This window comes from Xenopus laevis, chromosome 1S, assembly GCF_017654675.1.
Source record: "Xenopus laevis strain J_2021 chromosome 1S, Xenopus_laevis_v10.1, whole genome shotgun sequence".
NCBI lineage: Eukaryota > Metazoa > Chordata > Amphibia > Anura > Pipidae > Xenopus > Xenopus laevis.
The window spans coordinates 97,517,682-97,542,178 of record NC_054372.1 but is presented as its reverse complement, the minus strand read 5'-3'; the positions used below and the strand labels follow the sequence as shown (position 1 = coordinate 97,542,178).

Genomic DNA, 24,497 nt, shown 5'->3' with positions numbered 1-24,497 from the left:
AGGTATAGCATTTCCTAAATAATGTTACACGTGTATTAATACGCCCTCAGATATGGATTCATTTCACCCAGCAGCAGAAGTGAAGGTAATGTCCTTAAACAATCACACAGCCCTTGTGTGGAAGCACCATCTGCCTCACTTAGGCCAATTTGTTGCCAAACCAGTTCTCTACCATTGTGTATACACTGTAATCCAATACATGTTTCACTCCCTCCTGAGAGCTTTATTATGGCACTTCATTGGCATTTGTAAATAACATTTTCATATAATTACACATTTAATTGTTTTACTATTTGATGGAATCAGTTGTATCTTTTTATAAATTGTCTAGTGACAAATATGCTCAGTGTGAGACTTTGGTTTTGATAAAGATGGATTGCATGCTTGAAGATAGTATGTAATTTGCCCATCCTACCAACAGATGTCCCCAAAATCCCTAGCTTCCTATTAGAAATTTTATGATATTCCTTCAGTGGAAGTTTGAAATATTAACACAATCATCACTCTTAAGGTGGCCATACACGGGCAGATAAAGCTGCCGATATCGGTCGTTTGGACCGATTTGACAGCTTATCTGCCCGTGTATGGGGGCTTCCGACGGGTCTTCCCAATCGATATCTGGCCACGATATCGAATGGGAAGGTTTGATTTTTAACCGACCGATCGGTCGGAGCCCCTTGGCGCATCGTAATTCGATCGTTCGGTCATACGGCCGAACGTTCGAATTACCCCCAATATAGCCATGCAGTTAGTGGCATATTGGGGAAAGATGCGCTCGTTTGGCGATGTCGCCAAACGAGCGGATCTTTGAGTCTATGGCCACCTTTATGGTTGGGGCTAATTCAGTAAAATAATGCAAACCTTCATGGGATATTTTTTTTTTCTTCTGTAGGAAGAATTTTGCATGTAATGGTCTGTTGGCTTAAGTATACCAACTGGTTCCTTTTTTTATCATTCAGTATTTCATTGTGAAAATTGTGCATTTGTTTTTAAAGTGGTATGCAGTCAATATGTTTTATACCGTCTAGAAAAAGACTAACTGTAAACTCTCGTGCAACACGTTACTGTTAAGTCATCACCCTTTATTATAAGCCAGTGGCCCATGCCCTGTGAAAACAATACAATCTACAAACTACATTATAATCATGTGCACCATAAATTGCTCTCCTGTGTATTAATGCGACAGTTATATGCTAAACAATACATTAGTCATTCAACTACACTGTGTTAGTAAATTAATTTTCTGTATACCATAATGCCACAACTGCTGCAACAGCCTTCACATATAATAATATATATTATCATATATTATATATAAATATATATATATATATATATATATATATATATATATATATATATATATATATATATATATATACAATCCAATATATACAATATACTGTATATATGCAACAAAACTTTTTAGATAAAAAATGTAATCCAAAATTTTCTCACTATTTTCTGAAAACCACTCCAACAAAATCCGCACTATTTATCAATACATTGTCCAAAAAATTACGGATTTGACTCTGATTTTTTCAGATTAGCGCTTTTAAAACCGTTTTGAAGCCTAGTGCAGATCAGGATATCTTCAAAATGTCAATGGGATATCTGCCATTGACTCCTACATGATCTTGGCAAGTCTGAGCTGGAGTACTTTTTTATTTGGACTTTTAACACCATCAGCGTTTAATAAATCAAAATCACCAAAAATTTGAGGTTTTCTTTTCTAAATGTTATTTTTATCTGAGGCTGTTGTCTCTTTAAAGCTCATAGAGGTAGAAGATATCAAAGGAAACACTTGATAGCCACAGCTTCTCGTCTAAATGTTTAACTATTGCTATTACACATCTTTCCAGAGCAGAAGGCGTTAGTGTTGTAGCCTTCTGAAACTCAGCACCAGAAAGTGAGAAATACAAATGGAAAACAATAAATAACCTGAGCCATTTGGATTTTGGTCATTCTGAACCTATGGTAAAGATAGAATAGTTCAAAGAAATAGGTACCTTTTTGGGGATTCAGAATTGGCTAAAATTTGAATGCCTGACTAAACCAATTGCAAATCCTTAACATCATGTAACTGCAAAGAACTAATTAAAAGTGATAATGCAATTCTTGGGATGGGATGGGATGGATGTTGATGTAGGATGTGGATGTAATCAGTAATCCGGCAAATTGTTTGTGGTGGGCCCTTTATTTGGGGTGAATCTATACATTCAGGTGAAAATGTATAGTAAAAGCAAAGGAATAAAGCAAATCATCATTACTCAAGGACAAGGATAAATAAAGCAAGAGGTATTCTTAACATACAAGAACATACTTTATGCTTGGAATGTCAATACAGTGTTATCCCTGCACTTAAAGTACTTACAATCTATGCATTTTTATATATAATATGATAGTATTCACTTTACATGCTTGCAATGTAAAATCCAAAACTTGGATTTTAATTTCAGAGCGACTATGGGCTCCACACCTCCTTCTTTCTGAAAGAGTAAGAGGCAAGAATTTTAACTCCAAATTATAGAGATTATATAGTTTTATTTAAATTATAAGAAATCTTCTTGTTCCCATATGATATATACAGTATATTTTTTGGTATTTTATGCATAAATAAAAACAGGAGTACTGTTAATATAGAGTAAAGAAATTAAAATAAAATGTAAGTGCATGGGCGTAACTACAGAGGAAGCAGACCTTGCAGTTGCAGGGGGCCCAGCAAAGCTCGAATTGACAAACAATTTCAATACATCTTGGTAGAACAGGTCAAATTACGAATATTTTGGGGCCCTGCATTGAATTTGCTGTGGGACCCAATAACATCTAGTTACACCAAAGTGTAAGTGGTTGGAATGTCAATACACCATTGGAAAGAGGTCCATGCCCCCAAAGAGTTTACAATATATATATATATATATATATATATATATATATATATATATATATATATATATATATATATATATATATATATATATATATTCGCAAAGGTCAGGAAATTTTATCCCCAGCAATCTGATTATGCCCAATGTGTGCTGTACATTGTATCCCCAGTACTAGTTTCTTCTAACACTTGTACAGTACATGCACGGTTAAGTAGTTTCTGGTGCAGCTATAAATGTAAGCACAATTATAAACATTATGAAAGTGTTTTTATTGTTTTCAATTAGTAAATGGAATTCACTTTTCAGTACTATATTCATGGTATACTCTAAATCTTTGTGCTCCAGGTATGCTTAGAGTTGATTCCTCTGTATAACGTTTGAAGCTGTCCACTGAAGATCACTTCCAATGTGGAATCAACAGAAATACAAAACTGTACGAAGGCTACAATTAAAAAACAAATAATATTTTATCTTACATGAGATTCCACATGTCCACCTCTTTCTGATGCATTACCAGTCCCCCCCCCCCTTTACAATACTCAAAATGAGCACTCACTCAATTTGTTCCACACAATAGTATTCTAGGTTGGCTGGGGTCTTTGCACCTATATATTTTGACCAATTTGGGGGAAATCACAAAAGAGTTGGTATGAACAACGCTCTAAAAGTATTGGCTGACAAAAGGAAACAGTGTTGCACAAGAGAGTACGGTGCATGAGGAAGGATGTTCCTGCCCCATAGAACTTACAGTCTAAGCTATGTTTGGTGGTCGAAAAAATGGTGACTTGCACCTGAGAATTGCATTGTCCACTCTGTATTTCATTTGTAAATGTGGTTCTAATTTACTGTGGTGAACTGGGATTGTGAACTCCCTGGGTGCAAGCATACTCCAGTAAACAAATCAATTACTACTAATAACTTACCTTTCTCCTTTGTGCAAGAGGTCAAATCCTTCATTGATTTTTTGCAGTGGTAGCCTATGAGATATCAGCCCATCCAGTTCAAACTTCTTTGCCATAAAATCAGCAACCAGTTTTGGGACACAATCCCTCCCCTTCCATCCTGTATATATTAGTAATATTTTTTAAAATGTTAAATATCTCTCTTTATAGTCATCTGGGTGTACATTAGATATACTATTATTCTTCAGCAAGACTCATAGCATTCTAAAATGCAACAGTTTAAATAAACACAGCAATTTTTATTAATAGAATTTGTTAAATAATTAGCTCACAGTAGATGTCTTATATACGTGTACATTTTTATGGCTCCATTTTAATGATATTTCAGTACTCATTAGGAGTGGCTCAGATCCAGATTACACATCTCAAACATCATCCAATCCACAAGTTTTTATTGCTGTGTATAAGACATTTAGTGGCCCATTTATCAAAGGTCGAATTCCATGTGAATTTTTTTAAATTCGAATATACTGAATATTGAATATATTGAATGTCTAATATTCGATCGAATGATTCTGACCCGAAAATTCAAATCGTATTCGATTGGTAGGAATTGAGTTTTTCTCGAATGTTAGGAAGGCTATTAAAGGAATTGTTCAGTGTAAAAATAAAAACTGGGTAAATAGATAGGCTGTGCAAAATAAGAAATGTTTCTAATATAGTTAGTTAGCCAAAAATGTAATGTATAAAGGCTGGAGAGATTTGATGTATAACATGTCAGTCAGAACACTACTTCCTGCTTTTCAGCTCTCTTGGTTTACACTGACTGGTTACCCTGGTTACCAGGCAGTAACCAATCAGTGACTTGAGGGGGGGGCACATGGGTCATATCTGTTGCTTTTGAATCTGAGCTGAATGCTGAGGATCAATTGCAAACGTACTGAACAGTTATGTAACATGTGGTCTCCCTTCAAGTCGCTGACTAACTCAGAGTTAGAGAGCTGAAAAGCAGGAAGTAGTGTTCTGGCTATTATGTGAAACATCCAGTGACTCCAGCCTTCATACATAACATTTATGGCTAACTAACTATATTAGACACATTTTTTATTTTGCACTGCCTATCTATTTACACAGTTTTTATTTTCACACTGAACTGTTCCTTTAACATCTCCAAATGGCTCAACGGACCTCAGGACTGTTTCTATGGTTGATAAATCTCACATTTGAATATACATTGGAATAGGGGGATCTAAATTTGATTGTCTAAAATTTGACATTGAAAATTCTGATTCGAATTTACTATTCGACCCTTGATATGAAACCAGGGCCGGACTGGGAGTAAAAAGCAGCCCGGGCAAAAAGATCAAAGCAGCCCACATGTAAACTCATCCACTCATATATTGGGGTAAAACTGCAAAAAAGTATGTGCATAAAGAGCTGCTTTTCTCACTTAAGTGTAATTAATGTAAAATATGTGAGATTCTGCAGCCTTGTGCCTTTAAATGGTCACAGAACAACTCCTTAGTGACTTCTAATATCCTTATCATTTACAGTAGGGGGTACATTATCCCTTATAATACATGAGTGATACTCAGAGTTCCCTGTATAACTCAGCCTGCAACCTTGTGTCTTTATATGGTCACAGAACAACCCCTCAGTGACTTCTAATATCCTTATCATTTACAGTAGGGGGTACATTATCCCTTATAATACACGAGTGATACTCAGAGTTCCCTGTATAACTCAGCCTGCAGCCTTGTGCCTTTATATGGTCACAGAACAACTCCTCAGTGACTTCTAATATCCTTATCATTTACAGTAGGGGGTACATTATCCCTTATAATACACGAGTGATACTCAGCGTTCCCTGTATAACTCAGCCTGCAGCCTTGTGTCTTTATATGGTCACAGAACAACCCCTCAGTGACTTCTAATATCCTTATCATTTACAGTAGGGGGTACATTGTCCATTATAATACATGAGTGATACTCAGAGTTCCCTGTATAACTCAGCCTGCAGCCTTGTGCCTTTATATGGTCACAGAACAACCCCTCAGTGACTTCTAATATCCTTATCATTTACAGTAGGGGGTACATTATCCCTTATAATACATGAGTGATACTCAGAGTTCCCTGTATAACTCAGCCTGCAGCCTTGTGCCTTTATATGGTCACAGAAAAAACCCTCAGTGACTTCTAATATCCTTATCATTTACAGTAGGGGGTACATTATCCCTTATAATACATGAGTGATACTCAGAGTTCCCTGTATAATTCAGCCTGCAGCCTTGTGCCTTTATATGGTCACAGAACAACCCCTCAGTGACTTCTAATATCCTTATCATTTACAGTAGGGCAGGGGCACCCAGGTTATTTGTCATTTACATCAGTCCAACCTATGTCACACAGGGCATCATTGCTCACATAGTGCGTGGGCATTGTAAATAATGTAACTCGTAGGAATACTTGCTCTTTCTGTGTTTGCTGTTTTAATTGGGAGATCTCAACACACAAACTAACTCTTGGTAGAGAGTACTTGAATGATTATAATTTTATGTGATATGTTTATCACTTTAAATATGTGTATATTTTTAAGGTCATACATCAACATCAGTTTTAGTTGCTGCTTAGTTATAGATGTTATAATGAGCCTATAATGGGTAGTATAAGTAAGTATAAGTAAGTAATTTATTTTTTTATTTGTTACTGGGACCTTTTATTTTTAGATGGTACTTTTCTTTTTGTAGAAGAAAAAGAAGACATGAAAGCTTAGAAGGTGAAGGAAGTGAGGGGTTATCTTATGTTTCCTGTCATTTATTTTGTCACAACTTGGATAGGGTTATACCATTCAAAACATTTATTTCTTGTCCAGAGCCAATACATAGAATAGAATAGTTTCACCTATAATCTAGTGATAAAAGCTGCTAAATATTACAATCAGCTCACAGTTGATGAGGATCACGATAAAAAAATTAGATTACAGTGGCCACTCACTTACTTAATTCAGTATACAGTTTAAGATGAAAGGTGCACCTCCCCCAGTAGTTGAAGTCAATCTACTGAAAGCATAACAAAGTAGGAGCACAGTTCTGTGCTGCGTCTGCTGCTTCTCCCCACCGCTGGCTGCAGAAGGCAATAAATAAGCAGACAGGCAGCTCAGGAGCCTGCCGTGCGGGGGACTGAGGAGCAGTCTGGCGCTGCCTCTGCTTCCGGTTTCATGACTGAAGAATCACCGGCCACTCTGCCCTGCTTTGCGCATTTAAAGGAGCAGTCGCGCGCTTGGGTATGTTCAACTTCTTAAAAATCTTGCGAGCGGCCCACTTGAGCTAAAAATAAAGCAGCCCCTCGGGAATTTGCCCGAACATACAGATTGCCAGTCCGGGCCTGTATGAAACTCAAGATGGTGAAAGTTTGAACAAGATTTTCATAAACTGGCCAGTAATTTCAATTGTCGCTTACTTCAAAACCTACTCTGCATGACATTGCCCGTGAATGGTTTAACAGTCCAAAATATCTTCCTTTATCCTGTTTTTATAAAGTGTGGGGATTCTCCTACTGAGAGCCCTCGCCAGTGGATAGAATGATGCACATTATAGCCAATTAACATTCGATTTGGAAAATCAGTTTCTCTGGAAGTATTGTACTTCTATTCATTCTGTAGTTTATTATAGCACATTCTTGTTGGGAACAATAGGGTGCAAAGTCTTTCTATGATCACAACATCTATAAATACAGTAGAAAAGATCACAAAAATAGCATTTTCTATGGTTAAACCTATTTTTCCATGAAAATGTTGCACATGACAGTGTCTACCCAAAATGTTGACCAGTTTCAGGTATGGTATCCTGCAGAATGATGTCATATAGTGACTGAAACTCTATAATTAGTGCACAATGTTAAAAGAACCATAATGGCACAGATACAAAAGGATATTATATGTGATGCACCTCAGTTTTATGACCTGTGTCATAACACCCCTGACTGCAATCTTCTGCATTTATATGATCAAGGAGCCCTAAAGGAGGTTATTTACTAAAATCTGAAAATTTCTCAGTATTTTCTTAAAACCACTTTGACAAAATTTCTGCTGACCTTTTTATCATATTTATAACAAATTTTGAAAAATAATCTGGTGCAAGAAAAGACTTGATAAAATCGTAAAAAAAAATCAGAACCGTACAACTTTTTTGAATTTGTTGGCGAAAACTGCCTTTTCTGATTTGACACCCAGAAACTGAGGCTTCTTCGGATTATCGACTGAAAAAAACAAGAAATCTTTGGATTATTGAATGAAACCTGGTGCAGGATATCTTAAAAATGTCAATGGGACATCTGCCATTGACTTCTACATGAACTCGGCAGCTCTGAGATGTATTACTTTTCCCACCATAGGGGTTTAATAAATCACAAAAATGTAAAAAAAAATTCCATGAAAAATTGTGTTTTTCCCCTTTAAAAGTCCAGCCACAAAACATCTGACTTTAATAAATAACACCCTAAGGGGGCACATTTACTTAGCTCGAGTAAAGGAATAGAAGAAAAAATACTTCGAATTGCGAACATTTTTTTTGGCTGCTTTGACCATCGAATTGGCTACTTCGACCTTCGATTACGACTTCAACTTCGAATCGAACGATTCGAACTAAAAATCGTTCGACTATTTGACCATTCCATAGACGAAGTACTGTCTCTTTAAAAAAAACTTCGACCCCCTACTTCGCCAACTAAAACCTACCGAACATCAATGTTAGCCTATGGTGAAGGTCCTCATAGGCTTTCTAACAATTTTCTGATCGAAGGAAAATCGTTCGATCGATGGATTAAAATCCTTCTAATCGTTCGATCGCACGATTTTTCCTTCTATCGTTCGATTTTAAGTATTTGCGGTAAATCCCTAGACTTTGATATTCGAAGTCGAAGGATTTTACTTCGACGGTCGAATATCGAGGGTTAATTAAACATATAATAATACAGGTATGAGACCTGTTATCCAGAATGCTCAGGACACGGGGGTTTCGGATATTTCCGTACTTTGGATCTTTATACCTTAATTCTACAAGAAAATCATGTAAACATTAAATAAATCCAATAGGCTGATTTTCTTCCAGTAAGGAATCATTATATCTTAGTTTGGATCAAGTACAAGATACTTACAGAGAAAAGGGAAATCATTTTTTAAAATTTGGATTATATGGATAAAATAGAGTCTATAAAAGACAACCTTTCTGTAATTCGGAGCTTTCTAGATAACGTGTTTCCAAACAATGGATCTCATATCTGTATTGAAATACTAAGATATGTTACCTCCAAATATAGCTCCTTTCAAAGTGCGTCCTGTGAGTATCTCCATAGGATTCAAGTTCAGTTCTGCTGCTGAAGGAGCTACACCAACAATGACTGATGTTCCACATGAATAGTTGGTGGATAGAAGAGCAGATGCCTAAGAAGAATACCCACAATGAAAACCTTCCATGTTCATACAAACAGTATTCAGCTATTTTTTATTTTTTAAATGAGACTTATTTATTGCCCCGATAGTGAAACTTGATTTATGTCACATACATACATATACATACTGTTCTTCCACATGCTGTGCAAAAGAAGCATGATGCATAGAATGGGATACTGTTTGTATTATTACAAATGCAGACACAATGTCACATTTAAAATCATTTATAGAAGTATGCACCACACTAGAATACAGTGTATAGTTTATTATCATCTTTGCTGCGTTTACTAACCATGACACTAGTGTTCCCAATGCACTCAAAGGAATAATCTAGCCCCCCCTCAGTCAGTCTTTCCAACACTTTATGGATAGGTTCCTTATAATGCTTTGGGTTGATGCACTCAGTAGCTCCTACTTCTTTAGCTTTGGCAAACTTATCACTGTTTGTATCCACTCCAATGATCTTAGCAGCACCAGCTACTTTACATCCAATAACCACAGATAGACCAACACCACCCAGGCCAAACACAGCACATGTGGATCCTTGTTTAACCTGTAGGGGGAAGAATGCACAGATTATCTATTTAGATTATTTATCACAAGGTAAATACATGAGGCAAAATCGAACAAACCTTTGTGGTTATCTGAGCAATCTTACCTAAAGGCCCATCCTTCAGCGTTGCGTGCATGACGTGTTACCTGCTTGTAATATGTGACATTCGGTTGCCAAGCATTTCCGTTCTTGCTTGGTTTTGTAACACTTATTTGGGCCACTCGGGGTTAATTCACCAGCTAGAACACTAATAGTTAAACTGTCCAGCTAGCAGTAGAAGCATGGGTTACACTGCGACTTACACAACAGGGTCAGGGCCTTCGCCATGTGGAAGTGTTCCCTCTATGGTGTAGTGCAACTACATCCCCTCCAGGCTACTGTGCATACAACAAAAGATGGGCGCCAGGAGGTTCTTGCAGTAAAACAGAAACGGTTTATTTAACTATGCACAAGGCAAGTGACCACAGGTTTAGTACTCACGCAGGAGCTGAGGCAATAGCACATTTCTCACACAGAGCTGCAGGCATTAGGCATTTCTCACAGAGGAAAGGTCTCCATTAGGCATTTGCAGTATTCACACACATTCCCTCCTGGAAGTTGTCAGACAAGCAGCTTCTACCCTACAGTCCCTCTTCACTGAGGTCCCTGACTGGAGGCAACACACAGAGCCTCAGGGAAGCTACTCCCTTACTGCAAATCCTTGTTGGAGCTTCAGCTGCTCTTTCTCTCTCACCTCTCTGCCTTTCTCTCCTAGAGAGACTATGACAAGTCTGCCCTAGTGTAACTATTCCTCATTCACGGGGTTACCTGGTCCCCGACTTCTTCTTCCAAAGCTCATGGGCCTTTCTGGGCCTAGCTGTGCCCAGGCTCCCCTGAGCACACCCAGCTGGATCACCATCCACAGGCCAAAGAGGAAGTGGCCACTCCCTACACACACTATATAGCAGTGTAGCAGGGGAGTGTCATTCTCTCCTGGCAGATCACTCTAAGAAAAAGGTGGGGGCCTTAAAGCTGCAGGGCAGATTAACCCATAGGGGCCCCTACAGTTGTCTACTTGTTTCCTGACTAAGTATTCTTTGATTGATTCCTTGTTTTGACTCTTGCCTGTTTGCCGCCTAACCTGACCTTCTATTTTTTTTATATTCATAATGCTATTTCTGCCTGCTCCTGTCAGACTGACAATGCAGTTGATCTTTGGTACTACATATAGACCTCACCAGCCTCTCTCTACGACACCTGCTTTTTGTCTCCACCTAGGGTAAGCTCAGTCTCAGTTTGGGCTGTTATCTGTGACTGATCCTTCTAATTTGTGACATGCTATTTTTTTTACTTAACTTAGTGGCTATTTTATAACTTATGTGTACAACATATGAAAAGATATTTGCTCAATTAGTTATAGATCAGTGTTGCTTTTTCATAAGTTTACATAAAAGGTGGAATTGAAATGGATATTTAGCTTTCTTATCCCTTTGTAGTTGTCAAAAAGAAAATGGAGGGGCTCATTTATGAAGTTGCGAAAAACTGTTTTACGTTAATTCAGGTTATAGTTAATAATATATATAAGGGACTCATGGGAAACTTGGGTTATGCCTTCCCTTCACCTTCCCTTCTGGGTGGCATAGGGGAAACAAGCAGAAATCCCATGTTGAATGATATTCATGTGCTTTTGCTCCCTTTTTTGCAAAGCGACATTTGTAACAATAAAAAAAAACAAAAAAAAAACTACCTTATGATTTAGGAGGTGGTTCTTTGGTCCCTCCCCATAAAAACTGGCCAGGGTCAAGGGGGCAGTGAGATCAGAAATGGAACCCTGCAGGCCTAAACCTTGGAATCAGGATACACAGTTTGCCCCCACAAATGTATGAATACAATAGCCTTAAAAGTATCAAAATAATTTTTTTTATGGCAAGCAGTTCTGTTCACATTCATTCTGCCAATTATAACATTTATTGTTTATTGCCCTGTGGGATAAGCAGGCATAGTGGAAGTATCTCAAGGAAACTTCAGTTTGCCTCCCAATAGTAGGCCCAGTGATTGTAATTATTTACTCATAACATAAATAGATAGACATACTTGGTGCATACTTTTCCACAGTTATAAACTGGTTCCACCCCACTTACCTTGGCAGTGTTCAGAGCAGAGCCATAACCAGTAGAAAACCCACAGGAAATCAAACAAACTTTATCCAGAGGAGCATCATCCTGTATCTTAGCAACTGCCATTTCATCCAACACAGTGTATTCAGTAAAGGTGCTCGTATGCACAAAGTGTTGGATTAGCCTCCCCTTGCATGTAAATCTGCTGCTGTTGTCCAACATCATTCCAGTATGTTTTCCAATGCTGTACGAAAAGTATGTCAGAAATCAAAAAAATAATAGTAAAAAATAATGTTGTACATATTGTGTTTATGTTAATATGTAGATTTGTCTGCGTGAGATACTGTAGGATTAATCTTCCTTTCCAGCCAAGTAATTAAGTGGTAGCTGAGTTTATAGCTGCCAGTAGGTTTAAAATGGGTGCGCTCCAATACCGGGTGGACTGACTCATCCCAGTGGAGGACTCTGGCTGTGTAGCTCAGTAAATGAATTTCTTGTTGTACACATTGTTAAAAGAGGCTGGGGTAACTCTGTGAGTGGGCGCAAGTGGGCTCGGTTTAAACTCTTGCTAATGCACAGTAGGAACTTGCCACAGTTGCAGAAAAATTTTAAAAAAATCAGAAATAAAAAATGTTATGTTGTATAAGTTGTTTGGCACATTCAAACTGCAAACACCTATCCAGAACTGCCACAATGCATTGTACCTATGACCTGTTATAATCTTTGACCAATGGAATTTGCTGTTCATATATCTGAAAAAGCCCAAAACAGATAAGTTTGGTCCAGTAAATGCAAAGTAAGCGCCCAATGTCAGGCATCTGAAACACCTTTACAATGTGAAGCTGGTTAGGAGGAGCATACTGTCTTACACATTACATAGACCAGCACTCCCAAAAATCTACTCTACCCTGTTTCATCGAAATAAATCATATTCATAAAAAAAATCTACATTTTAAGTAGTATGTTCCATTGGGTAATCATAAATATAAAATTGCTGTCTCCAGTTCTTCCTCTAGCATCATACAATTCATGGTGAACACAAAAAAATCAATGGCGCACATACATGATAAGTCACATGAGCCATTTAATGGACAAAGTTCTGTCTTTTCCCATCACACTTTTTCCTGTTACAGTTAGAGCTGCATTAAGTGACCAGACCTGTTGTGGGTTCTCTCAGACCATTATGAAATGGTGGCTAAAGGGAAAAGATGTAAAAGGGCAGTGTTTACTTATATCAATATTACAGTTTGGTAGGATTCTTTAATAGGCCACTTAATATGATACAAACTATCTGTTGATTGAGTATTCATTCTGGGTGTATAGCTTTCCTTTAACTGCCCACAGCTTTTTCTTCATGTACAGTATTGTTCGAGATAACAACTTACAATTTAGTAGTGTGCATTTGCACTGGTTTGTCAGAAAGATCATACTACTGAATGGCACTGCTATTTGAATTGCTCAGTTGCCTGGTTATAAAATAAAGTGTTCATGTGTTTGTTTAAGAACCACTGGCACCCAGCGTATTGTTGTTCAAAGTAAAGTTCTGTTGGTAAACTGTGCAAAATTAAGGTAGTTCAAGGTAGTAAATTATCATGAAATATGTTAGCAAAATCAACTCTCACCCAAAACTGCTCTATACAACCACAGTAAGTTTTATTCTATAAGGTGATGTACAACTATTTCAAATGTTACAGTGGACGAAAAAAATTTCACTCACTCAGATTTGAGGCACATGTTGCTCTTGGGATCTAAACAGTTTCTGCATTCTCCACACTGGGGTTGGAAGAGTGTGATGACTTTATCTCCTACAGAGGGAAATTTACAGCATTGAGCATTGAAAGCATTGTTTCCAAAAGTGTGTTCTGAAAACAGGACATTTAACATACTGCCAAAGAGGAAGAAAAGTGGTAAATACATGATAGGCAGAGGCTCCCTTCTCAAACTACACCACCTCCATTCCTGGTAATTACAGGCAGTAGTACAGTGGAGTTGGCAGCAGCCATGTCTGAATGCTTTACTTCATGACCCAGCCAGAGATTATCAACCAGGATCATACACAGCACCCCCAAGTGCAAGACGACTTTCCTTCTCCTTTAATGTCAAATAGATATGTTTATGATTCTCATTATAAATATAGACCACAAAGAATTCAGCCTCGTAACATATGTGAAAAAATCTGTTTATTTTTAACTTTGCATACAGCATTCAGCTGTGTGCAAACAGCCTCAGGCACCTGTGGCACAGCCTTTGGATACTGCACTTGACTGCATTATTCACCTGAGGATCCTAGAAAGGTGTCCAGGGAGAACCATATAAGCACCCATCGCCACTGTAGTTATGCTCCTTTTCAAGGTGTTTTTGTATTTGTGGAATAGTTATTGGCATTGTGTTATTTTAGGTGAAGTTTTACTGCTGTCACTAAAGGGGCCCATTTTATTTGTACCTGTGTATTCTTTTTAGATGTCCACTTTAATCTATTTCTTTTTTGGGTAGAACAGAGGATAATTAGTGCAGTACATAAAAGAAAAAATATTTACAAACCAAAATACATTAGTTGGTATCCAAATGTAACTCTAATAAGTGTGTATGTAATACTGTAAATAAATAAAACATTAGGGTTGTGCCCATTTTTTTCACCTGGTTTTATATTTCTCACTCCTGGGCCAACACTTTCCACTATGCCAGCACCTTCATGGCCCAGAATCACTGGGAACTTCACAGAACTGATTGATCCACTTAGTACATGGTCATCTGAACGGCAAATCCCAGTTGCCACCATCTGCACAAAATAATATTAGAAATTTTGATCCATGGACTAATGCCTAAAAACAGCATAATCAATAATAAAATTAGAAACAAACCATCAGACCTTCATAGGTAAAAAAAATCCACAGTGTGTTAATTCAGTGAGTAGGGTTTAGGTCTTTTTACCTTGTGACAGTAAAAATACATTAAATGCATGAACTTTGTATAGAAGTGCATTCTCTATACTGTCATGTGTATCACTAACAGATATCAATAACATAACTATGATAGATTGGCCCGGGTACAGGCAGAGCAGCTGGGCCCCCTCAACCCCCCCTCCGGACACAGTTTTCAGCGAGCTTTCACATTGGCCCCCTGCACCCCCAGTAGTTACGCCCCTGACAAATATCCCAAACAGTGGGGTTCCCACAGTGGGTTGTATTATTAGACGTGCAGCAAAAGAGCAACATGCTAATGCAACTTTTGACACTTGTGTGAGTTTTCATGCCCAGATTCATGCAATTCCAACTTTGACAACTGAAAAAGTTAGCACTTGAGGAAACATGCACGTGCAGTAGGGGGTCACTTTGATGGATCAGCTGCAATTGTGGCTGGTACAACTCAGCAAGCAGTTGTAATAACACTTTATTTCTGGAAAACACATTGCATTGTGGGAAAAAATGGCGATTTGTGTCCAAAATTGCACATAATGCACTGCTATAATACATGATCTGTAGGTGACCTGTAGGTGTAATAACTACTCATTACTTGCTCACTACTAGCAGGCAAACATTAGCACAGCAGGCTAATGAGTCAGCAGTCTGCCTGAAAGCTTCTTAGGACAGCAAGATTCTAGGGTTGGCATGCTGCCCAAGTTGCATTTTCCCTAGGGCCTTCGGCCTCATGCTTTTATATGGTCACAGAACTCCTGGTGACTTATAATTTCCTTATATTTAACAATACGGTGGTACTTTATTTACTAAATATCGACATAGTAAATTTTGTGGGACAGTCCTGCAGCATGGACATGAATGGTGAGCCATTGTGAAAAAGTGAGCAGAATTTGTATGGATGCAGGGGGTGTCAGAGCATAACTGGGAGTGGCCAGGTAGGGATGGGTTGTGGATTAACATGTTCTTCATTTGATAATGATGTTAATAAATGTTGACAACTGGAGAAGCTTTCACTATTGGAGTTTAACAAGTGTTTGAACAATGAAACAACATTATGGGCAATTTTCACCTTTACACGAACTTCATGAGCCTTCGGAGGAGCAACTTCGATGTCCTCAATGCTAAGGGGTTGCTTAGGTGCCCAGGCCACTGCAGCCTTGCATTTAATCACCTATAAAGGAAACATTCAACTGTTTAATTCATATCATTAGTACGTGAATTTTAAATAACACTGACAATTAAATATAGGTTTAATTAATATATGAGCCGAACATAATTTTTGCCTATTTCTTGAGCTAAACAGGAAAGATACTCTATATTTGATCTTTGTGAAGTAGCTGTAATACAACAGTATACAACTGCTCTCCCTTCACCCTTTGTTGTCACTGTTTTGTTAGTCCACGGTGCAGGGGAATTATCTTTTCACTGGTAATCTAATCATCAATTTAGGAACCAAAAAAAAGAAGTGTGACAAACGCAAACGTTGTTGTATCCTTCCCCTCTCCTTTCACATCAACCAAAGGGATCTGAGCCATGCCACTTTCTATATAAGAACACAAATATATAGTTTATTCATTTTAATGTGGGATAAAAAGCACCCATTAGTAAGCTAGTAGTTATATATAAACTATAGATGGTACCCCTGATGTGCAGGTCAGCAATATGAACCCACTAGGGCAGGAGTGCCCATTCTTTACTAATGCAAGGTCTACTTTTAGTGATGTTGTCCCATTATGATCTACATCCATAAAGCATTGTTGGCATTCTGTTTCATGGAAAATATTACTTCAATATTATATTGATTTTTGAGAAACAGTATATTGCTATATTTATCAAGCAACTATTTCTAAGTAACCTTAAAGTAATAAATATCTGAATGAAAAGAATGCAACAGCAGCGTAACTTAGTCAAGCTGTTTGTTGGCAGTGTCTTTCGATCTACTGATCACCAGCTAAACGTCTACTTTTTGGGCGCCCCTGCACTAGGGGATAAAGATAATTGCATCTGCTGCAATTATGATGAAAATCAAAGTCTGGATGGGGTTATTTCTGGTGTTTGGAGTCAAAATGACACTGTGACATTCAAGGTGCAATTTTGATGTGCATTTTGACACTGGCTGAAAAATAGAAGCCCAGAGTTGCTGCCACTTTTGACAGACTTACAAGGTGCATTAATGCTTGGCACCAAAACAGCAAAAGTACCTTTAACAAATACTGTTAATTTACGACTGTAGGGATTTTACAGTGACCACAACAGCTGTAAATGAGCCCTCATAATAAATTTGAACCCTAAGTGCTTACACCCACCCCAGTGAAACATAGAAAAACATCCATCAGATGCTGCTCTACACAGACGGCTGTGTGCACATTAAATGGTTACATAATGGCCATGCAAGTTGTAAGGTGAAGGCCAGAGTAATGCTGGACATTTAAAGGAGGATCTGGGGGCTATGCAGTGACAATCAGGACTGTCCCGCAAAAAGCCACAGTTTGGAGGTATGCTCTAGGTACACTGGTTTCCTTCCACAGTCCTAAAATATAATGGCAGGGCATTTGGCTTCTAATAATAGTGACCCTGGTTTGTGATATGGAAATAGTATTGTAAGCTCCAGCTGATTAAATAGAAAGGGATCTGCAATGACTGCATGTCCTCGTGGGCCCTTTGAAAATTCACTTTTTTACTGGTCCTTCTTGGTTTAACCAAGTAAATTCCTATATGGCAAAACAATGTCATCGTTACTAGTAGCCAATAGTGTTTATTTTGTTTTATTTCTTAAACGTCTCTCTGCCACTGTTCATTTTTGACAAATATATTCTGCTGAAGAAATTATATTTAGAAGAAGAAACCCCAGATATGAAGGAATCAATGTATCTCATTTAAAAAGCACAACATAAAAACACTTGCTAATATAAACAATGGCTTGTTTGGGATAAACCCCTGATGAACTGTGCTGCTGGCAAGCGTTCAAAAACTGTTGCTTAAGACATTGTTAATTATTAAATGTTTGAATTCTGAGTGGGGGCAGAAATCTATTTGCAAGCAAACTGAAAATTTTCAGTTTATTACTTGCAAACTTACACCTTTTACATGGTACACTGCTGGGACATAGGTGAACTAGAGCAGGGGGTAGCTGATGGAGCATATACTCCAGTCTGAGTAGTTTAACTTTCATAACATAGTACAGTTTTGTGCACATTCTACTACCTTAACCCTCAGTAACACTGCATGTTTCATTCATCCTTTATATTGCAAAAAGGTGCATAAGGTTCAGTGTTATAATGAAAGTCAAAGTTGGGCAGCCAGCGCCGGATTTCATTTCCGGCCGCCCCTAGGCCGCGCGGTCCCACGCCGGCGCAGCTGGTGTAGTTGAACGGGGACGCGAGGGTCCCCATAATGCGGCTGGGTGGCATGCCGCCCCTATTTTTTGCCGCCCTAGGCCCGGGCCTATGCGGCCTTGCCGCAAATCCGGACCTTTGCATTCTGCTGTCCTTAAAGGGAACTCGACACAAATATAACTTAAGCTTTTTGAAAAGTAAACATAATTTCAAGCAACTTTGCAATATACATTAATTTAAAACGGGCTGGGACTGGGACACCAGGGGCCCACCCAAAAACCTTTGACCAGGGGCCCACCAATTAATCTTAGACCAGGGGCCCACTCTTAGTACTATTTTTCTTCCTCTTCTTGCAACCTCTATTCTCTTTTCTGTACATACTATACTCAATTTTTACAACTATTTAGCCTCTTTGTTGTCATAGAAATAGGGAATGACCATGAAATAGGCCGAATATTTAGCAGCACAAGGGCCCACTGACACCTGGGCCCACCGGGACTTTTCCTGGTATCCTGGTGGGCCAGTCCGACACTGCATTTGTAGTGCTTTGGAACAGTTCCCTAAGCCTATCCCCCTGCTCTCCTCCTGATCTCTCTCTGACTATTTTGCCGAGCTGCCTGACTACTGTTACTTTGTATCAGCAGCCATCTGTCCTCCAAACCCCGCAATTCCCTGCACACATGATTTCAATAAGGAAAGGAACATCACAGTGCAATGCTTTGTGGGTTATGTAGTTCCTGCATGCTGTCTGTAAGCTGTGGAGAATTTGTTACAATTTGTAACATCAGTGTTTAGTCCCTCCTTCCCTGCCAGCATTTCAAATGATGCAGAAAGAGAAGAACTGTTAGCTGGATTTCAGCATAGAAAATGGCATTTATTCATACTTTAAGAAACAGGTAACTGTGATGGGTTTATTAGGGTGTCTGTGTTATGTGGGCCTCTTTATAAAATGTCGGTTTGCAAGCCAGAGTTCCCCTTTAAATGGATTTCAGAGATAATTTCAATTATTTCTAGATCCAGTTGACTATAGGCAACTGTCCCTAACACACTTCTTATAGACCCCGAACAACAAGGCATAAGATATTTTGTTGTAGGTCTTCCTCAGAGGACCTTGGAGGTCAAAATGCATCACAGAGCTCTGAGCAAATCTCACATTGCACATACTTTTTATGCATATATGTCCCTTAGAGGGGTGTTTTTCTTCTGACCATCAAAAGTAGTATGAAAAGCAGGGTCAGAATTAGGGGTAGATAAGCACCCAGAACATAGTGGAGATGGGGCCACAGTACCAAATGAGCAGATACTGATGTCTTTTGTATTTTTGTCTTTTCTTGATGTATGTATGGAAGGGCAGATTTGGATGTTAGAAGAGCTGCAGCTCATCTTCACCTCTGTGTGTAGCCCAGCTATGCCAGCTAGTAACAACATAGTGGAACTAGTGACAAAGATCTCCAAAGCGCACGTTCAAGTGATTGAGGGCCCAGAGGTGGTGTTTTACTTATCAATGGCAGCAGAGGAGGGGGGGGTTGTCAGTGCAGGTGGGCTGGTAGGGTCCAGGCCAAGTAATATTGCCTTTAGTGATTTAATGTATTTAGTGCCAAATATTCAAATAGTCAGTTTTATTAGTAACTAGTTAACCTGCCTGTATATTTTTGCAATGTGTGAATGTAAAGTACTAGGAGAAACCCACATAGGCATGGGGAGAACAAATAAACTCTTTCCAGACCCTGACAGGAATGAAAGTATTGCACCACAATGTAGAAATACTACATACTGAACCATGAAGGGGTGAGACTTTTCCCTGCGTAAGCAAAAATGTGAAATGTGTGTTGGCATTTTTGATCCCTTTGCCATTAGGTTAAAGGACAACACTGAGGTATAAATATTGCTCTTCAGCTTAGTTAGTTGATTCACCCAAACTCCTTCCTGCAGGGTAAATATTGAGGTAGTTCACAATCTATAAGAAGTACACCTAGAAAATGCAAAATCCTGCACGGACTGGGTGCGTCAAAATAAGTATTAAATAATAAGTAGTAACCTCTCAACCTGCTGCTATATGCAGGTTGTCAGGAGTGTGATTGAGTGCAAATATATTTGCTAATGTGTGGAAAATAGCACTATTTTTGCAAACTGCACTTCACAAGTGAACCTTTACATGTAAATGCATACAGGACAATTATAGGACAATACATTTTGTGATTACTGGGCCTTGCAGCTATGGACACAGTGCCTGTACTAATTAACATCCTTTCTCACTTGAAATATTTCATGCAACCGGTAGTAAAGTACAGGTATGGGACCCGTTATCCGGAACCTGTTATCTAGAAAGTTCTGAATTACAGAATGGCCATCTCCCATAGACTACATTTTATCCAAATAATCCAAACATTTTTCACTCTTTCGGATAAAGTTTTGTTTCATGCGTCTTACATAGCATACACAAAAAATGGGGCACTCTTTCTTTTTCTAATGACATATGGGTTGCTAAAATCTTTTGCACTTTACCCAACTAAGATAACCTCAAATTTAAAATACAGGTATGGGATCCGTTATCTGGAAACCCATTATCCAGAAAGCTCCGAATTACGGAAAGGATGTCTCCCATAGACTCGTTTATAATCAAATAATCCACATTTTTAAAAATTATTTCCTTTTTCTCTGTAATAATAAAACAGTACCTTGTACTTGATCCAAACTAACATATAATTAATCCTTATTGGAAGCAAAACCAGCCTATTGGGTTTATTTAATGTTTTCATGATTTTCTATCAGATTTAAGGTATAAAGATCCAAATTACTAAGATCCATTATCTGGAAAGACCCAGGTCCTGAGCATTCTGGATAATAGGTTCCATACCTGTATAAAAAGTGATGTTGCAATATTAAATAAATGGACTGGTTACTGAGCTGTGACACAGGTGTGTACATTTTATTGTAACCGCTAGTATTACACAAACCCTGACACTTGCATCAGATACACAACATATGTTGCATCTATTTATGTACATTTGATATAGTGCTTGACAGTTTTGGTAAATGGTCTGACTGCAATTTCTATATCAATAACAATATTAGTTATGGTGCTTCGGTACAATCATAAAGAACTGAGAAAATGTTTAATTTATTTCCATATTCTGTGTGTTTTTTGTAATGCAATTATAGCTAAACTATAATAATTACATAAAAGTAGGATGTGTATGTGTTCTTCATCCCCACATTAACAATATACACTGTGGATGCAGGCTCCCATGCATTTGTATTTCTTACTACTATCCCCATAAGTCTAAAGAGATAAAAACAAACTGCTTACATTCCCAGCGGTAGTCATCTCGATGTCTGTTTCCCAGATGCAGTCTGTAGGAAATAAAACTTTCTAGCAGATTTGAACTTGTAGAAGTCACATGCAGAACTACAACCCCTCCTACAGGTTAGGGATTGTGGGTGGTTCTGAAACTTAAATCTACTCCTAGATAATACAAAATCCTGCTATTCTAGTGAAAAGGTTCCCTGTAATAATTTTTATCTGAGTGCACAAAAATGACCTTTTGTGCATGCTTTTAAAAACGGTGTGAATGGACAGGTGGGGCATCAAAATAAGCAACAGCTAGGGAGACAGATTTATTAAGGATCGGTTGATTAGTTTTAAGTTAATTTGCACATGCATAGAGCAGTGATCCCCAACCAGTAGCTCGTGCGCAACATGTTGCTCCCCAACCCCTTGGATGTTGCTCTCAGTGGATTTTTTAATTCCAGGATTGGAGGCAAGTTTCGGTTGCATAAAAACCAAATGTACTGCCAAACAGAGCATCTTGTAGGCTGCCAGTTCTCATAGGCACTACCAATAGCCAATCACAGCCCTTATTTGGCACCATCCAACATTTTTCATGCTTGTCTTGCTCCCCAACTCTTTTTACAACTGAATGTTGCTCACGCGTGAAAAAGTTGGGGACCCCTGACTTAGAGGGAGCATTGCCTGAATGCTCCCTCTAATTACAAAATAAATAACAAAAGTAAATGATCACTTTAAAATAGACATTTGAAATAAATACATGGGTTAAGGGCAGGGACTTCTGCTGATTATTAAATCTACACACAGGATTCAGAATTAGGACAGCAGCATGCTTCTAAAAGGGTGGTATAAAGGCAATATCTTTATTGGATAACTAATATAATCATAACAAGCTTTCAGAACATTTGAGTTCCTTTTTCAAGCTGATTACCTTGGGTAAATTTGCTCCTTCCACTTTTGGGTGTGCAACAAATGTTACCGTTTCATTCAGGGTTACCCCATGACTATGTGATTCAAGTTTGGTGAGTTTAGCTCGAAAGCTGTAAGATTGGCAGCCATTCGAAAATATTCCCCGTCAAAGTCAATGGAAAAATGTGGGTGTTCGGAGTGCCGCCCCAAAAAGAGGGAGGGCGGAATCACTTAGAAATCACAAGCAAGCTGCTCCGCTATAGAACAAAGAAGTGTGGAGAGTTTTGGCGTTGCACCCCTAAAACTGTAGGAGAAGTAGCATTTAGAAACTTGGGGGCGCTAAGAATAAGGGGAAGAATAAGCTGAAGTCGAAGTACAGGTATAGGATCCCTTATCCAGAAACCCGATATCCAGAAAGCTCCGAATTACGGAATGGCTGTCTCCCATAGACTCCATTTTATCCAAATAATCCAAATTTTTAAAAATCATTTCCTTTTTCTCTGTAATGATAAAACAGTAGCTTGTACTTGATCCCAACTAAGATATAATTAATCCTTATTGGAAGGAAAACCAGCCTATTGGGTTTATTTAATGTTTAAATGAATTTCATGAAGACCCAAATTACGGAAACATCCGTTATCCGGAAAACCCCAGGTCCCGATCATTCTGGATAACAGGTCCCATACCTGTACCATATGTTTTTTTTAAACCAACATAATAAATGAATATTAACATTATAAACCAGATCATTTCTTACAAACACAGATGTGCATTTACAGATTTTTCCTAAAACAGTGAGCCAGGAACCTAGTATTAACTTGAAAAAGGGAAATTACAGGCAAATATAATTATAGACATAATAATTTGGTCTAAATATTTATTGTGGCATTTAATCACATGCTCAAAGTAAATGAGGAGAAAGCTGTTACAATGTGAGTATTTGAGTGTAGGCACCAGAGCAATTTGCAATGTTACTGAACCAGCAGGAGACCTTTTATGAATTGTCATTAGCATTATTCCAGATCAGTAATCAGAGTTCCTAACAGCCATCATGGCACCTTATGATTCAGTTGGCACAACATCTCATTGCTTGTGTTCTCATTAAACACAATAAACAGCTCAGTTATAGTTACCTAAAACCTACATGTGACCCAGTAGCAAGGCTGCCAATAGCTTTAATATAACTTATAACAGATAATGATTACATACAAAAAGAAGGATTTACCCAAACTCTGGGTTAAGCAGTGCCACCTCCTCCATGATCTAAAGTACAAATGCCAGAATAAAAACTAGGGATGCATCGAATCCAGGATTCGGCCGAATCCTTTGTGAAAGATTTGGAGGGGCGGAGAGAAATCATGTGACTTTTTCTCATAAAACAAGGAAGTAAAAATTCTTTCTCCTTCCCACCCCTAATTTGCATATGCAAATTAGGATTCGGCCGAATTTTTCGCAAAGGATTTGAGGGTTCGGCCGAATCCAAAATAGTGGATTTGGTGCAACCCTAATAAAAACAGCATTTGCAAAGTTCATTCTTTCGGATAGAGTCTTGTTTCATGCGTCACGAGGAACAAAGAACAAGTTACATAACATACACAAAAAATGGGGCACTCTTTCTTTTTCTAATGACATATGGATTGCTGAAATCTTTTGCACTTTACCCAATTAAGATAACCTCAAACCTAAAATACAGGTATGGAATCTGTTATCTGGAAACCCATTATCCAGAAATTACGGAAAGGCCGTCTCCCATAGACCCATATCTCAAGAAAAGCAAGCCGTACTCTCAGGGCTTCTATTTAGAAAAAATAGTGATTTTATTCAACGTTTCGGCTCTACATCGCGAGCCGTCCTCAGGAAGTGAAGGCAGTGCATACAAACCAGGCAATTTAAACATTACAGAAAGCACCAAAAACGTTGTGAAAGTTGCCGTGTTTACACCATATATATCTTTCGTGTATAATTCATTACATATTCCCCTCAATTGATAAGTAACCCAATCAATACATATTACTCAGTATATATATATATATATATATATATATATATATATATATATATATATATATATATATATATATATATAAAACATAGGTACAAGTTGCACACCTCGAAAGCTAACAAAAAGACCCGGGTGTTCAAGTAAAAATTATAAATA

General features: G+C 38.2%; 1 protein-coding gene across 1 annotated transcript; it reads right to left on the bottom strand.

Annotated features, from left to right (window-relative positions):
* Positions 1–3,138: 3,138 nt before the first annotated feature.
* On the bottom strand, positions 3,139–21,556 carry LOC108706912 (alcohol dehydrogenase 1). The gene is made up of 9 exons (XM_041579951.1): positions 21,452–21,556; positions 15,876–15,977; positions 14,526–14,667; positions 13,606–13,693; positions 11,913–12,132; positions 9,532–9,792; positions 9,095–9,230; positions 3,812–3,950; positions 3,139–3,330 (listed from the first exon to the last, which is right to left on the bottom strand). Exons 1-9 carry the CDS (start codon positions 21,467–21,469, stop codon positions 3,303–3,305), a joined length of 1,134 nt encoding a protein of 377 aa, XP_041435885.1. The 5' UTR covers positions 21,470–21,556; the 3' UTR covers positions 3,139–3,302.
* Between the last annotated feature and the right edge of the window lie 2,941 nt (positions 21,557–24,497).